The following is a 16,207-nucleotide window of genomic DNA, read 5'->3' on the forward strand; positions in this document are numbered from 1 at the left end:
GGTTTTCAATATGGACTCAGGGTTATACTGCTCTGCCATAAGAAAGGAGGAAGGAGAAAGCTGACCAAGGTATAAGAAAAGGTAATCTCAAGCCTTTTTGGATTTGATATCAACCACTCTTAAGAGATCAGCTATCCAGGCAGTCAGGCCCAGAACTGGCACAAACCAACTAAAATGAGAGTAGACAGTGGATTAGTGGGTTTGTGTTTCTGTTGAAGTTTCTTAATGTAGTGTGGAAGCATATTTGAGGAGTTAAAGGCATGTAATAGAATAACTCCATAAACATCTATTAAGTATTTTGTGGTACAGAAATTAATGAAGCATGATCTGTGCCCTCAAGAACTTCACAATCTAGTGAGACTTAAACATTCCAAGTAATTGTCGTATAAGAAAGGTATGTTGAGTGATAACCCCTCCTCTCTGCTTTTCTTAGTCTGGCCATCCTCTCCTTTTAGATAAGTGCTATTGAATGAGTCCCTCTAATTATCCCCTTTAAAATAAAAATTCTAAGTTTTCCCTCCAGTTATGATTATGTCAGTTTATATTAAAAAGGCAAAGGGTAACTGGATTGTTTCAGGGGAAACATTTGTCTTAGGCAACGCCATGCATGTAAACCTCTGGCCCTACTATCCTGTACAATCAAATCAGTGTAAGTCTCCTTCTGGAGCTCAACGGAGTGTAGCAGCTGCAATAAGAGCACCTAGGCATTCTGGAACTTTCCCAATGAAATGTCATTTCCCAATGAAATGACAAATGCCAGACCAAACAAGAGACTGACATGACTACACTGGGTTGCAATCTGTTCTTTTATCTGGCTGTCCTACTTCTGTCAAATCACTTAACTATTGATTTAAAAGCCAGCCTACGTCATTTAAAAGCCGGCCTATAAGCAATCAGCTTACTTTATAGGAGCAGCTAATAATAATTAGTTGTGTAGCATTTTACCAAAACCTGCTCAGGCGATGTAATTCCATCTGAAAGGAATTACTGCACATCATAAGGCTGCGGTGCATTTTACTAAACTGTACTAAGGTCAACAGTACTGCAAGCAGTGCAATACAAGAAATTGCTGCCACTTTTTAAAGGGAGTGTGGCTGTTCCAGGTTGCGGTCCCAAAGTAACTTAGGGTAGGTACCTCCTCAGCACACATCCCTCGTTACCTCAGCCTGTGTACTAGAAAAGGTGCAGGGCTTGTCCCTCATTAGGGGGGACCGTGTGAAAAAGGCGATGTGAGATCCCAGAGGGGCATCCCTGAGGGGCACCACCACTAGGAAAGCCGGGGCAGGACAACAGACCTCAGCATCACACACGCCTCACACGTGGGATCAGGCATCTCCAAACTCCCAAGGCTTTGGGGACCAGAACCATGGAGAAGATGGTGGGGTCCCCCAAACGGGAATTCCGGAGAAAAGGGCAGAGATGGGTCCGGGCCAGAGAAGGGGGGGAGGGTCGGCGAGGAAGAGCGGGGCGCACAGCGGGAGCAGCACCGAGAGGAGGGGCGAGGCGCCTTCCCGGCCCCCTCCCCTCGCGTGGGCTCCCCTCTTCCCCTCCCCGGTCCACCCGGCACCGAGCGCATCCCGAGGCCTGGCCGCTGCAAGGGGAGGCGCCACATCGTCGCGCCCGTCCGGACGGTGCGGCGCGGGCGGCGCAGGAGGCGGAGCGGAGCGGCAGGCGGCGGAGGTAGGCTGGGCTGGGCTGGGCTGGGGTGCGGCGCGCCGGGCCGGGGAGGGCCGGTCTCAGGCGTCCCGGGGCGGTGCCGCCGCCCCCGCCGCCCGCGCCGCGGGTCGAGGCCGCCGCTCAGAAGCAGCCTCTGAGCCCCCAGCCGCGCCCGCCCCGGGGAGCGCCCCGGCACCGGCGGGGCCTAGAGGCGCCCCTCGGGCTGCGCCGCCGCCGCCGCGGCCTGCGGACCGGGCGTCGCCGCGCGTGCGCACACCCGCCGGCGGGGGCGGGCGCGGGCCCGGGGCTGCGCACCCACCGGCCCGCCGGCCCCCTCAGCCGCTGCGCATGCGCGACGCTGCGGCGGAGATAGCGGACCTGGGCTGGGGCGGGTGTGACGTGGCCTTAGGCTTAGGGATGGCGCTTGCGCGGAAGCTGCCCAGAGCGGGCGGGGGCGTATGGGGGTCGCTGTCCCTTCCCCTCGCCGCCCCACGTGGGCTACTCATGTGTTCATTTCTGCCGCCTGGACGCTCACTCGGTCCCGTCCATCTATGCACCGAGGTCCAGGCCTCCATCCGCTCACCAACGCGCTGTGCCTGGTCCAGATCTGGAGGGACAGCGCACAGAGGCTGCCCGAGCTAGGCGGAGCCGTGGTGAAACCCACGTGGAAGGGTTGGGGAGAAGTCCCTCTAAAGTAGGGGTGTCGAACTCAATCAGAGAAGGGGCCAAAATCTAAAATCCAGCCTAAATCGCGGGCCGAATGGGTTACTGAACAGTCATAAACTGTCATTGTGATGGAAACGCAGCGGAGTGCAGTGATGACAGCGCGGTGCAGGCCACATTGCAAGGCCTGGTGGGACGGATTTGGCCCGCGGGCCTTGTGTTTGACACATGTGCTCTAAATCCTTATTGTATGTAAGCTGGAAGGTCATTGCTTCTCTCAGACCCGCCAATGGGGGTTTTCAGAGGTTTTCTGATAACTTCCTAAGGACCCCGCCTTGGCCCAACAGGAACTTCCTCCTTGAACTGGAAGGCGTTCAGAGTGAACTTTTTGCTCTTGTTCTTGGGAAATTACATAAAACGTTGGAGCAGCTCTAGTCCACAGCTGTGACCGCATGCCTGCCCTCAAGCTGTCCGGTGCCCCTGGGCCACCTGACCTGTCAGAGCTGAGGAAGGTGGTTCGCTTTGGAAGCAGCTCTCGCCCCAACTGGGAGGAGATGGTCCTGCCCGTGGCGCCTCCTGGCTTTGCACCCTAGGCTTCTGCGTGGCTTCACAGCACCCGGGGCCTTGGCACTTAAGTCAGCTGCGTGACTCCTGGGGCTACTTGGAACTTTTTAAACAATGTTATTGCTATGTGCCTTGCAATCTTGCATGATGTGCTGGTACAGACGTTTGGGGGCTGGAGAGAGTGCTGTCACCATGTACTGGCAGAGAGTCTGAGTACTCCAGCTGAAATGTAGTTTCTATTTCCCAGGGCACCAGGTAGTATATACCAGTACATGGTATCAATTGGAATATGTTCTTGCACACCCCACTCCCACCATGCAGGCCTCACTGTTGGTATGGGACTCCTCAACCCTAGGGCCTCTCCATTCAGTATTTTGTCCATGTTCAAAGCTTACTTTCCCCCTCCACCCAAATCTACACAGCACCCAGTTTCATTCAAGCCTCAAAACAATCGCCATCGCTTCATGGAGATAGCTACCTCTTCTCCAGTAGCTGCTTCCTGCTCTTAAGTTGCTGTATTTGGCACTTATCACTATCTGATATGATGTGATCCTTCTCCATAATTACAGATCTCGGTATATATTTGTTAACTGTATAAGTGAAATTGAAATTTGACTGTCTCCAGAAATGTTTTGTACTAAACTCTCAACTTGGATTCATTCATTCATTCAACAAACATTTACCCAGTGACTGCCTTGTATCAGATCGTGGCTAGGTGTTTGGATATGTCAGTGCACATAATAGACAAAGATTTCTTTTCTTCTGGAGCTTACCTTCTAGCAAAAAATGAGTAACAATAAACATTTATTTAATGCTAGGAAATTATGAGTGCTATGAACAAAGAGAGCAGAGAAAGGGGACTGGGAGTGTACATAGGGGTTGCAGTTTTAACAGCATGGTCACTGTGGGTTTGGAGGGTAAACTGAAGGTGATAGTTGTGGCAGAGAACTGGTTTTTAGAATTAATAGTCTTTCTGGGAGAAGATGTTCCTTGCCATTCTCTACTATGTCTTTCATGGGGACTCATACTTGACCATTATAGCAAGTGTAATCAGCTTTTATAATATAAAGGTAAAACAAAATGGTTTTTCAAATTGAGTCCAAGTTATTCAGGGTTTTACAGTTAACCTCAGCACATCAAGTTAGGAGCCCCGGCTCTTCAGTGGAAGAGACTAGCCAAAGGAGTACGACAGCTGTGGTGAAAAATTTTGTATGTTTTCTTACATTTAACTACACTTTGCAATTGTTTCTTAATGTCCCTCTGACTGTGTATGACTTGTGATGTTGTTTTCTAAGCGTGGTCATTGCTTTTCTTTATTTGAAACTTTTAAAGACTTACTTGGTATTATGTCAGGCTTGAAGCTATTGAATTATTGCTCTTAGAGACTTCTGAGTGAACCAGATAGGCCTAACCAAATTTCAGTCCATAATGACATGCCATGTTAGCAGACACACTGATTAGTAGTGATTGCTTTACCAACAATAATATGTAGAGACTGCCTTTTATGTGCTTTGTACAGGGAAGTGAATTATTTGACCTGTTCTTTGAGAGGATTCAGAATGTATATATTACCATGTTCAGTCATCAAAAGATTGTCTGCTTGTCCAATAGTACTCAACCGTGTAGTTAAGAGTGTAGGGAAAGCCGAAACCGGTTTGGCTCAGTGGATAGAGCGTCAGCCTGAGGACTGGAAGGTCCCAGGTTCGATTATGGTCAAGGGCATGTACCTTGGTTGTGGGCACATCCCCGGTAGGGGGTGTGCAGGAGGCAGCTGATCGATATTTCTCTCTCACCGATGTTTCTAACTCTCTATCCCTCTGTCTTCCTCTCTGCAAAAATCAATAAAATATAAAAAAAAAAAAAAAAGAGTGTAGGGAAAACTCTTGAAATAGAGTATGTAAGAATAAGAAGTTATCTGTTCTAAACAGGGTTAATTTGGAAATAAATTATTCAACTATACACACTTAGGAAAACAACCAAAATAGGAAATGTCATGCAAAAGATTGTCTTAGTTGATGTATATTTAGTTTTGAAAATGACTCTTGCCAAAACTTGAAACATTGGCCCTTGAACATCTAATTTTGACCCTCCAAAGATAGCGATCATCAGCAGGAGCTTCTGCTTAGAAAAGGATGTATCATGTGGGATGATCTAATGCCATGACACTTATCCTTCCATTTTCTTTTCATATTGCAAAGCAAATATCAGTACAGTAAGATCCTATAATAGCATAGTTTTAAAATTATATTTAAACAAATAAAGTACATAAGGAACTATTTTACAAAGCACTTTTTAATATGAGTAATTAACTATATAAAACTATATACATGAGCCAAGTAATAAATCCTAAAACTTGTGTAAGGAAAAAAATAATAAAGTAACATGTAGGATGTATCACTTGGGATTATCTAATGCCATGACACTATCACTGTGAAGAATATCTTCCCAAACAATCCCAGCTCCTGTTCAGTGTCTACAAGAAATATTGCACTCCTGTGCAGAAAAGGGGGAAACTTATAATAGATTTAGACCAAAAGAAAAACACACATTTTTGCTATTCTAATACACTAATAGTAAACTTTTCTTTATTTTTTTATGGCATTTAAGATGCTATGTTGTATCTATGCTATTTGGTTATTATCATCCTATGGTACTGGTAAAATTTTATTTTTCAGATGGAGAAAGAGATTGTGGGTTATGAGTTCTCATTTTTAAACCTGTATTGAATTCTTGTGTCTGTGGTAAAGGCAATATTAAAATGGTGGCATTCTGATTCTAAGATGTTGTTTTCCTTAACTCTGGGTTATCCTACCATACTCAGATGATTAAGTTAAGCTTAGCATCTTGAAAACTGTCTTGTCAGATGGAAAAGCCAAATTATACCAATTCAATGATAGAATGACATGGCAAATTTTATCTCTAGTATTATCTCCATCAAAATGTCCATATGAAAAAAATACCTATCAAAGTCCTGCCATATATATGTCACTATATTCATACCACATTAAAATTCTATTGTTTTCTGCATGTTTTAACATTTTATCAAATATGTATCATTCTGTAACTTAGTCATTTTGGTCAAAATTGTTTTGGATATTTATCTGTGTTGATTCTGGATAATTTACTTAATTGGTGTGTGGTATGCACATACCTCAGTATATAGCTTTCTATTTCTAGTTTTGTTTTTGTGAACATTTTGTATATACTCTAGAGTTTATCTAGACCATTGTTTTCCAAATTATAAGGCATGACTTATTAATGATCTTGAAATTATTTTAGTGGGCTGAGTATGTTTTTAAAAAATGAAATAGAGAAAGATAAGATAAAAACGGGGTAGAATAGAATAAAATAGAAAAAATACAAAAGAAGATATAAGCATCTCATGTAGTAAGGGTAAGATTTTAAGAAACTTTTGTTTTAACTATATATATATATATATATATATGATTGAAAGGCAGTATTGTTGATTGCTCTCTAAAGTTATTATTTCAGTTTACATTCCTTCCAGCAATTCAAGTGTCTTTTGGTCTGCATCCTCACCACACTAGGTATTTTTCCTCTCTGATTTTGCAGATCTTATGCATGCGACCTATCTCATTGTGATTACATTTCCATCATAAATTCCATGGTGAATTTGAGCATCCTTTTGTATATTTATTAATTTCTTCTGGTAATTGCTTGTATCCTTTGCCCGTTTCTAACGTGTCTTTTTCTTACTGATTTTTAAGCGTTCTTTATATATTCTGGGTGCTACCTTGTGTCAGCTATCAGTTAAATGTGTTGAAAATATCTTCTCCCATTCCTTGGCACATTTTTCCTTTTGTTCATTCTGTCATTTATTATACCAAAATTTTAAGCGTTAATGTAGTAAAATTTATTGGTCTTTTCTTTGTGGTTTATGCTTTTGTTTTATGTCTTATTTAAGAAATCTTTCCCTGCCCTGAAATCATGAAGATATGTTTTATATTTTGTTCCAGAAGTTTGAAAGTTTTGCTTTTTCATATTCCAGATGTTTTCCTTTGAATTTTCTATGTTGAAATACTGTAGATTAAGCTCTTTTAGTATTTTTTTTCATATGTTACATTGTCCAGATTGTTGAAGCCTGCTCCCAAAACTTATAAAGTATAGTATCTAGAAGTTAATTTTTACAATATTGATTTTTTAAAATAATTGAGTACCTCTACTGCTGACTTTTGAATAATAGAGCTGATATAATTTTTAAATTGTATTTTTCTCAGGTAAATAATGACTTTATTAAAGTTGCAAGAAGGTATATTCTTTCCCTTTTCTGTTTCTTCTATGTGTTTGCATCATATTTGAATGTTTTTAAAAAAGGCATTTTTCACAATGCTAGAAGATCCTATATGTTTTCACAGTACTGTAAAATAATAATTAATCTTGAATCATTTTTGTATATTGGATACTAAGTATATTGGGAATGTTGATCAACAAAAATGAAATTATGTTAATTGAATTCAACTGAATGTTTTTATTTGAATATGATAATTTTCTTATGCCTAGATGCAATTATGTCTTATCAAATAAACAGAATGGCTCATTTTTCATCATTTTAATTTTTAATGTGTTACTATTCTTGAAATTTCTAAAAGACACTGAAAAACACCCATTTTTTTTCTTCTTTAGAAAACCAGCATATACAGTGGTTAAAATAAATCTCATATACAGTGGTACAGGGATGAGGTGGAAAAGACAACAAACACAAAAACCTGGTCTGTGGGCCTACGCTCTAACCACTTAGAAATCTGAGGAGTAGAGAGAGGGCTCATTAAATTGCTTTTTTTTCTCTCCTCTTTTGTGATGAGATAGTTGACTTGTAATGACTGAATCATGGACATGGTGCATGTATTCTGATAGGGCTGCTTCTGCTGTTACTTCTTTGTGGTAGAAAATATTGTGAAGATGGTTCAGGCAGGCACATCCAGTACTGTTGCTACATTCTTGAAGGCTGTTGTTTCAGATTTTTTGTTAAAGTTTATGATATCAAAGCGATGTTCATTCATCGTTCCATCCTTTTCATTCATTACCTCCCCTCTCCCTTATCTTTTCCCCCAGCTTAGTAAATCATATATTTCTCAGTGGAACTGAGGATTGATAAGTCTGCTGTTCACAGTGATTTGGAATTTTCCAATCCCAGTGGAAGTTTGAATAAGGTCCAAGGTTTATTTTTCTTTATCTATAGAAAGTCAACTCTGAAATGAAAATTTTCTACTTATTTCCTTTTAGATTTAAGAATCTACATTTATCCTGGGATTGCTTTTCCAACCTCAGCAGGAGGATTCCCATAAGAAGCAATAAGGTAGTTCCAGAACAGTTAAAACACCTTTCGAGTTTTATAGCTATTAACTCCCATGCCTAAAGCTTAATTCCTTTATCTTCTCTTCACCGTATTTGAGCTCAGCTTATTTTCTGTGTTAATTAGAAGTAATTTTAACCTGCCTAGTTTCATTTGACATATGGGATGCTGATTTTACCAAATACTTTTTCCTCAGGGACTGCACAGGACTGAGTCCACATGGAAGAGGAACTTCCCCCTTTTTATGGAGAAAGTGCCAAGGTTAGAAAACAAACAAACAAACAAACAAACAAACACATGCCTTTGGAGCATGTCTTTTCTGAGGCATGAAACACTTCATCAAACATTTATTGGTCATCCGATAGGAAGATCAGTGAGATAGTGTCTATCTCTGAGGGGCTCACAGTATAGTGACGAGAATGCCAACCGATCATTTTGTGGTTATATATCAATAGAATGTAAAGTTTATAGGGCCCAGTGAGGAACTGTGGGTGTAGTCTGAGGAGTAGAGAGAGGGTTCTGAGAGATGACGTGTGAGCTGGGTGAAACAGTGCTGTCCCACAGAAGGGTTTGAGTTGGAATGTTCATTCCCAGAGGTTTTTAAAAATTATAGAATACTTCATCCTAGATGACATGATCTTAATTCATTATAGATATTCTTTAATTTACTTCTGTTTCATCACATCTAAACATTACATTTCACCAGCTTTGGTCCAGTCAGTGTCCAATTGACATTAAAACTTTCTCATCTTTCTGCATGCACATTGATTTCCATCTAGTGTTAATTTTATTAAATTTAGAGAATATCTGCTCTTCACTGTTAGTAGCTGCTTAATATTAACTGCCACTATTAACTTCTACTTTTCTATTTCCACTCTTTTTTAATAAAATATAGTGAACAATGTAAATTATAGTGAGCATAGTTTCAGAAGTTTCTGAAATTGAACCATAGTATTACCATGTCCTGATTCAAAGTGCTTGTTTGTGAGTCCTTGTAGGGAAGTCCAAAAATAGTTTAGAAAAGACTGGAGAGTCTTACAAAATGTTAATAGGAAAATTCCTAACTTTTCTCTGGAGACAGATTTTGTAAAATAAAAAATGTACTCAAAGAATTAACAATGAAATTACTTTATTACATATAAAGTGTTATACTGCCAGGAAATCTTCAAAGGGCAGGTGTTGGCTGGTTTTCTTTCTTTCTTTCTTTTTCTTCCTTTTTATTTATTTATTTTTTTTGGCTAGGAAGTCCAACATGCAATTTTAATTCTTTCCTATATGTTGTATTTTAAATTGAATTATGACAACTTAATAATTGTTTGTAGTTAAGTATCATAATCCACTTGGTTCTCATTGATGGAAAAACAATTACACATGTAGCACACACTCAAAGGAATAATAAAATGCATTGTGGTTTCTAACTTTATGGAACTCTGTTTCCTTAGTTATGTTTTCCTTGAGCTAATTATAGCTTTGCTACTTTGCATTTCCCGAACAGACGCCTGCAAAAGATGGGGGAGGTGGACTGGATGTGAACAAAGCAGTAAAGGAAGTTCTCATTCCTTGATATTCCACACATATTTTTCTGTTGCCCTCTCTTGGCTCCTGCTCAGCCAGTCCCTGACATAACCGTTGGGCATAGAGGCAGGGCAGTTGGGTGCCTTCTATGGAGATGGCGCCCATCCTGCAGGTGGCTGCAGCATGATTGAGGCTCCGATTGGGTGCTGCGTGTGAATTCTGGTACTATGTACTCTTTTATTACGCAGAGTGGGGCAAAAGTGGGCTTACAGTTGTACGTATGTGAAACAGTTCATCCTTGTTTCACAATTTATTCTTTAATCATAATCACTGTATGAGTTTCCCATACAAACAACAAAAAATGAATTTTTGATGACTGACTTCAGCAGCCAGCCTCAGACAGATTTAAAAACCAGTATATTCACACCTCTGTTTTACTTAGGTTGTATTGTAGTTATTTGTTTTCTAATAAACTGTGAGAATTTGAAGGGAGAGATTATGTCCCATTTTTATACCTTTAATATTGGACACTCAATAAATGTTCGGTGACACTGTCAGGCCAGCGTTCTTTTGACCAGAAGTGCCCTGTCACAGATGTATGCTGCAGGTGACATTACAAACACCCTGGACTCCCAGTGGTCAGCAGAGTTATGAGCTGGGCACTCTAGATTTTGCAGAGATGGGCTAGCGTTTAGTTGCTAGTTGACTTTGCAACCTGATTCTAGGCATCTAGGAAACCACTTGATTTTATTATAGCAGGACAGGCTGAAATCCAGAAGCCTGCTTGAAAGGGGAAAATTGGGTAGCAATAAATCATTGCTGCTTGTTTTCTCGTATATTGCCACCTGCCCTGTTCATGCATGACAACAACCCACAGTGGGTGTCACCGCCCTGCTCATGCGGACTTTGTGGGAGCAACAGCCAAAGCCCTGCAAATACAAGCAAGCACTAGGCCTACCAGCAATATAACTTTCTATGTGAACTTCTTACTCAGCAACAGGTCATGTGGGGAAAGAAACCTGAGCTCATCCATTAGGGGCTAGTGATCTTGGAGGATTACTTAGTCTCTTTGGGCCTCAGTTTCCTTATATGTAAAACGAGGATAGCAATAGCTATGTCCTACAATTGAGAAGATTAGAAATAATATATAAGAACTCTTAACTAGCACACAAGATATCTTCATTAAATATTTGATGCCACATCCCAACCTTTGTTCTTTTTGAAATTTCTAGAGTTAAGTTGGAAAGATATTAAAATAAGGACCTCATAGAAAATTAGGTTCTTTGTAGCCATAAGGAAGTGGGTCATTTAAAGTAGAAGCTTAGGTTCTGTCCTTAGCTCTGACGTGACCTTGGGTGCTGCCAAAAGATAATAGGAGACAGCATTCCTGGGACAGGGTCTCACAGTTCAAGTGGCACGGTGAAGTTAAGTGGCCGGATTAGGCATCAGGGGAGCTCGCCCCCATTCAGGCTCTGCCACTAACTCAGGGTGATTCTGTTAGCAATGACAAGCTGTTGGCCTCTCTATTATTTTCCGAAGGGTGCCCTAACAAAGGACCACTAACTGAGGGGCTTAAAATCACAGGAATTTATCCTCTCCTAGTTCTAGAAGCTAGAAGTCTAGAACCAAGGTGTCAGCGAGGCCATGATTCCTAAGGGTGGAAGGGACAAATATCCTTTCAGGTCTGTAGAAATTAAGTATCTAATACGATCATCTTTCTACCAGAACTCATTCCTAGTAGCTGATGGGAAAGACAGGCCTAAGAAAATCCCTTGTTCCTTTAAATCCATAAAGAGTATGATGATTACTTATTATTTATTTTTAATCCTTATCTGAGGATATGTTTATTAATTTTAGAGAGAGAAAGGGAAGAGAGAGAGAGAGAGAGAGAGAGAGAGAGAGAGAGAGAGAGAGAGAGAGAGAGAGAGAGAGAGAGAGAGAGAGAGAGAAAAAAACATTGATCAGTTGCCTCCTGTATGCACACCCCATTCAGGTTGAACCCATAACCTAGGTATGCACCCTGACCAGGAATTGAACCCACAACCTTTTTATGTTCCAACCAACTGAGCAACCCACTATTTATTGAGGAAAATGGCCAAACATGTCATTTAATAGGCATACTGGCTGTTTATGCATCTTATTGTAATCTACAAAAATATTGAAATTTGGAAAGTACATAAGTAAAAGTGTTTTCAGTATATCAAATCAATAAAAGCACTCTTCTAAATAGCTTTATGATGTCCACCTTGAATGCTTTTTTCTCATCATGAGTACAGATGCTCATGAGCTAAACGTGTGAGTTTAGAATCATGTGCCACATAACCATGTTTTTTGGTCAGTGAAAGTTCACATAAGGATGGTGGTCTTATCCTATATAATAAAGAGGTAATATGCAAATTGACTGTCATCCCAACATACAAGATGGCCACCCCCATGTGGTCAAAGATGGCCATCCCCATGTGGGCACAAGATGGCAGCCGCAAGATGGCCTGCAGGGGAAGGCAGTTGTGAGCTATCAGGCCAGCAAGGGAGGGCATTTGGAGGGGACCAGGCTGCTGAGGAGGGCAGTTGGGGGTAACTAGGCCTGCAGGGGAGGGCAGTTGAGAGGGACCAGGCCTGCAGGGGAGGGCAGTTGGGGGAGACGAGGCCTGAAGGGGAAGGCACTTAAGGGCAACCAGGCTGGCAAGGGAGAGCAGTTAGGGGTGACCAGGCCATCAGGGGAGGGCAGTTGGAGGCAATCAGGCCAGCAGGGAGCAGTTAGATGTTGATCAGGCTGGCAGGGGAGTGGTTAGGGGGTGTTCAGGCTGGTAGGCAGAAGCAGTTAGGAGCAATCAGGCAGGCAGGCAGGTGAGCAGTTGGGAGCCAGCAGTCCTGGATTATGAGAGGGAGCTGTCCCAGATTGGAGAGGGTTGCAGGCTAGACTGAGGGACACCCCTGTCCCCCACCCTCCATGCATGAATTCTTGCACTGGGCCTCTAGTAAGATTATAATGGACCTCAAAAATTCCTATTGCCTAGTGACATTGTAACATTATAGTGCAATGCATTACAATTGCCTACAGTATTTAGTACACAACATGTAAACAGGCTTGCAGCCTAGGAGCAATAGGCTATATCATGTAGCCTGGGTACACAGTAGACTATAAACACCTAGGTTTGTCTAAATGCACACTGTGATGTTCACACGGTGACAAAGCTGCCTAACAATGCATTTCTTTCTTTAGACAAAATTGCCAAACAATTTCTTACTCAGGAGGTATCACTGTTGTTGCCCTGCCACCGCCATTCACATGTTGAAATCCTAACTTCCAAAGGTGATGGTATTAAGAAGTGGGAGGTGCTTAAGTCGGGGTGGAACACTCATGGTTGAGGTTAGTGCCTTTCTGAAAGGGGCTCCAGAGAGATCCCCAGCACCTTCCACCTGAGAGAAGCACCAGCAATGGACCAGGAACATGACGGTGCTGGTGTCTTGCTCTTGGACGTCCCAGCCTCCATAACTGTGAGAAATAAGTGTCTGTTGTCAAGTCACTCCATCCGCCGTACTTTGCTGTAGTCGCCCTAGCAAATGAATACACACACCGTCCGAGTGTTTCTTCCTACCAATACCCAAACCTGAGGGGCGGTGAGGGGACCCGCCAGCTGTTTAAACTGAAGGTCCGAGCTGGCCCCTGACCTGAGATTTCTGGACCGTTTCCTCGGTATCGCCCTCAGCATTGTTCTTTTCCAAGGACCTGTTTTGCTAAGACTTGGGCAGCTAATGAAATAGAAGTCCCCCCTCTCCCCTTTACTCTCCTGCTTTTACAACCAGCCTGGTTTCCAGAGCCCCGTTCAAGACAGCCAGCACTTAAAGAGACGGCTCGCCATTCGGCTCCCAGTGTTTGGCCTCGGATGATTCCCAGGTCCGTGACGAAAATCAGTAGGTGGCGTCTGATCCTGTCCAGCGCTCTGGCTCTCTGCTGCAGGGAGAGCAGCACTGAAGCACTGGAGCGTGTGAGGGCAATTCCCTCGGCAGTGAGAGCCTCTCAGAAATAGAACTCCTTCCTCACGAAATCAGGCCTGCTCTTCTGCAGAAATGAAAGGGGCAAGGACATTTAATTTTTAAATGAAAAGTCTCAATATATATATATTTTTCCTCTTCAGCCGGTGCAGGCTACCCCGTCATCTCTGAAGATGTTAGATGTGGGCAAGTGGCCCATCTTCTCCCTCTGTTCTGAGGAGGAGCTGCAGCTGATTCGCCAGGCCTGTGTCTTCGGAAGCGCCGGCAATGAAGTTTTATATACGACAGTGAATAATGAGGTAATTTTGAAGAAAAAAATTCAACCACTTCTATTTTCAGTCATACATTTGCTAGGTGGACTGAAGACCTTGGGGGAACTAAGGAATTAAGGTTTAAAAAAAAGTACAGAGTAGATTCGTATTTATTATATATAATTATAAAGCAGTTTTGTTTTAGGAGGCCGATGCCTGCTTGAATGTAATGACAGGCTTGTCAGAAGGAGAACTCTTGAACTAACTGTGGTTTTCCCCGCAGGTTTTTGTGCTTGGCACAAACTGCTGTGGCTGTCTGGGGTTAGGCGATGTCCAGAGCACCATCGAACCCCGGAGACTGGATTCTCTAAGTGGCAAAAAAGTAGCCTGCCTCAGCTACGGGAGCGGGCCACACATTGTTCTTGCCACATCAGGTACGAAGGAGTGCAGTGTCAAAGTTTAGCCCTTGCTTTACTTATTGAAAAACAAGAGTAAGACCGCCCCTAAACCGAGAACATCCTTTTTGATTGGACAAGAGTTTCTGGCTCTGCCTTATGAACTTGACTATGCTTTGGACAACATAAAATATGAACATATCTGAATATCTGAGTAATGTAATGTAGCACATGGAATCTAGCAATTCTTGGCACTTTAGATAGAAGAATGGCGGTGCTTTAAGCCCAGGAAGTCCCTTTTTGTTTACCCTTTACAAGTATAACTATTTTGCATTAAAATGGTGAAGTTACTCTAGGCTTTTTGAATTTGAGATCCTGATCTATGAACTGAAAGCCTACAGCCAGATTCCAGCATCCCCTCCAACTCTTCGCATTCTGTGATTCTTTTTCTTTTCTTTTTTTTTAATTAAAAATATATTTTATTGATTTTTTACAGAGAGGAAGGGAGAGAGATAGAGAGATGTCGATGAGAGAGAAACATCGACCAGCTGCCTCTTGCACACCCCCTACCGGAGATGTGCCTGCAACCAACGTACATGCCCTTGCCTGGAATCGAACCTGGGACCTTTCAGTCCGCAGACCGACGCTCTACCATTGAGCCAAACCAGCTTCGGCCATTCTGTGATTCTTATGTCAGTGACCAATGACTGTAGTTAGCATTACTAATATACGGAATTAAGTATTCTCATGGCTATTTCATGAATTCAGACAAATAGGACATTATAATTAAAATGTAAGTTAGAGTTTTTCTTAAGCGAGGTATTCATTTTGTTAGTATTCTTTAAACCAAAAATAAATATTCTATTATTTTATGTGCTTATTTCACATAAAAAAAAATAATCTTGAGGGATTATTGGTTGCCAGTAGTGGCAGGCTAGATTATTTAGATCATTTCTTCCCTGAAAAACAACTATTAAAATATTAAAAATGTTTTTCATGAGGCATCAAAGCACTGACACTGCAGAAAGGAATTATTAGATCAGATTTAGGAGAAAGTGTGAACTAAGACGTCAGAGGGGAACTTGAAGCCAATTTGGCCTTAAAGACATCTGCCTGCCCACTTAAATGGAGTCGAGGTCTAATGTACTCATGACGTGAAGGGGCCATAAGTCGGCACATTAGCTGAGACCACAGAGGGCTACACTCTCAGGGCAGGATGAGCCGTTCTTCCTTCTTACAGGACCCAACTAAAGAATTCCTTGGCTCTGAGCAAATCAGGAAGGAAAAAAGAAAGAAGACCTCTCCCTGAGAGATTGTAAACACAGATTTGTATGCCAACTCACATCAGCCTGGATGGTCCAAGAAATCTTAAGTCTTGAAATTATTGAAGAGACACCTTAAGTGCCTTCTTAAGTTGATGTAAACCCTTTCTTTGGGAAGGACCTTCGTTCGGGGCCCGAGGGAGTATGATGCGTTGAAAAATGATTTTCCAATCGCAATTAGCAGCCCATAGTGAAAGACAACAGGGCACATAAGGCAAAAACTGACGTCAAATATCAGATATTACAATTACCAGACACCAGTGATAAGATGGCTGTATTTATTGTTCGGAAAAAAAAAAAAAAAAAGCTCTAAGATACCGGCAGAGACCATAAGAGATTTGAAAAAGAACCAAATGTACAGTATAATTACCCAAAAGAAAAACTCAGTAGACAATTTTGGCTGCAGTTTGGACACAGCAGAAGCGAAAATTAATAGACTGGAAGATAGATCAGAAATAATAACCCGGAATGTAGCACAAAGAGACAATATGGTAGGAAATACAGATGAAGCAAGTCTATACTGTATGATTC

At 42.0% G+C, this 16,207-nt stretch overlaps 1 protein-coding gene across 3 annotated transcripts in view; it reads left to right on the forward strand.

The window, feature by feature from the left end:
• The first annotated feature begins 1,492 nt into the window (after positions 1 to 1,492).
• The window catches only part of LOC118729773 (RCC1 and BTB domain-containing protein 2), a 36,210-nt gene continuing 21,495 nt past the window's right edge, over positions 1,493 to 16,207 (forward strand). The window contains exons 1-4 of one of the 3 annotated variants that reach the window (XM_036457202.2): positions 8,109 to 8,200; positions 8,394 to 8,458; positions 13,852 to 14,007; positions 14,243 to 14,393. In XM_036457202.2, coding sequence (XP_036313095.1) covers positions 8,417 to 8,458; positions 13,852 to 14,007; positions 14,243 to 14,393 — 349 coding nt within the window. In that variant the 5' untranslated portion in view covers positions 8,109 to 8,200; positions 8,394 to 8,416. Of the gene's footprint in view, positions 1,681 to 8,108; positions 8,201 to 8,393; positions 8,459 to 13,851; positions 14,008 to 14,242; positions 14,394 to 16,207 lie in introns of those variants that run through there. The other 2 variants (XM_045588664.1, XM_045588663.1) reach the window with 2 other exon arrangements.

This window comes from Pipistrellus kuhlii, unplaced genomic scaffold (assembly GCF_014108245.1).
Source record: "Pipistrellus kuhlii isolate mPipKuh1 unplaced genomic scaffold, mPipKuh1.p scaffold_m20_p_3, whole genome shotgun sequence".
In the NCBI taxonomy this organism is placed as follows: Eukaryota; Metazoa; Chordata; class Mammalia; order Chiroptera; family Vespertilionidae; genus Pipistrellus; species Pipistrellus kuhlii.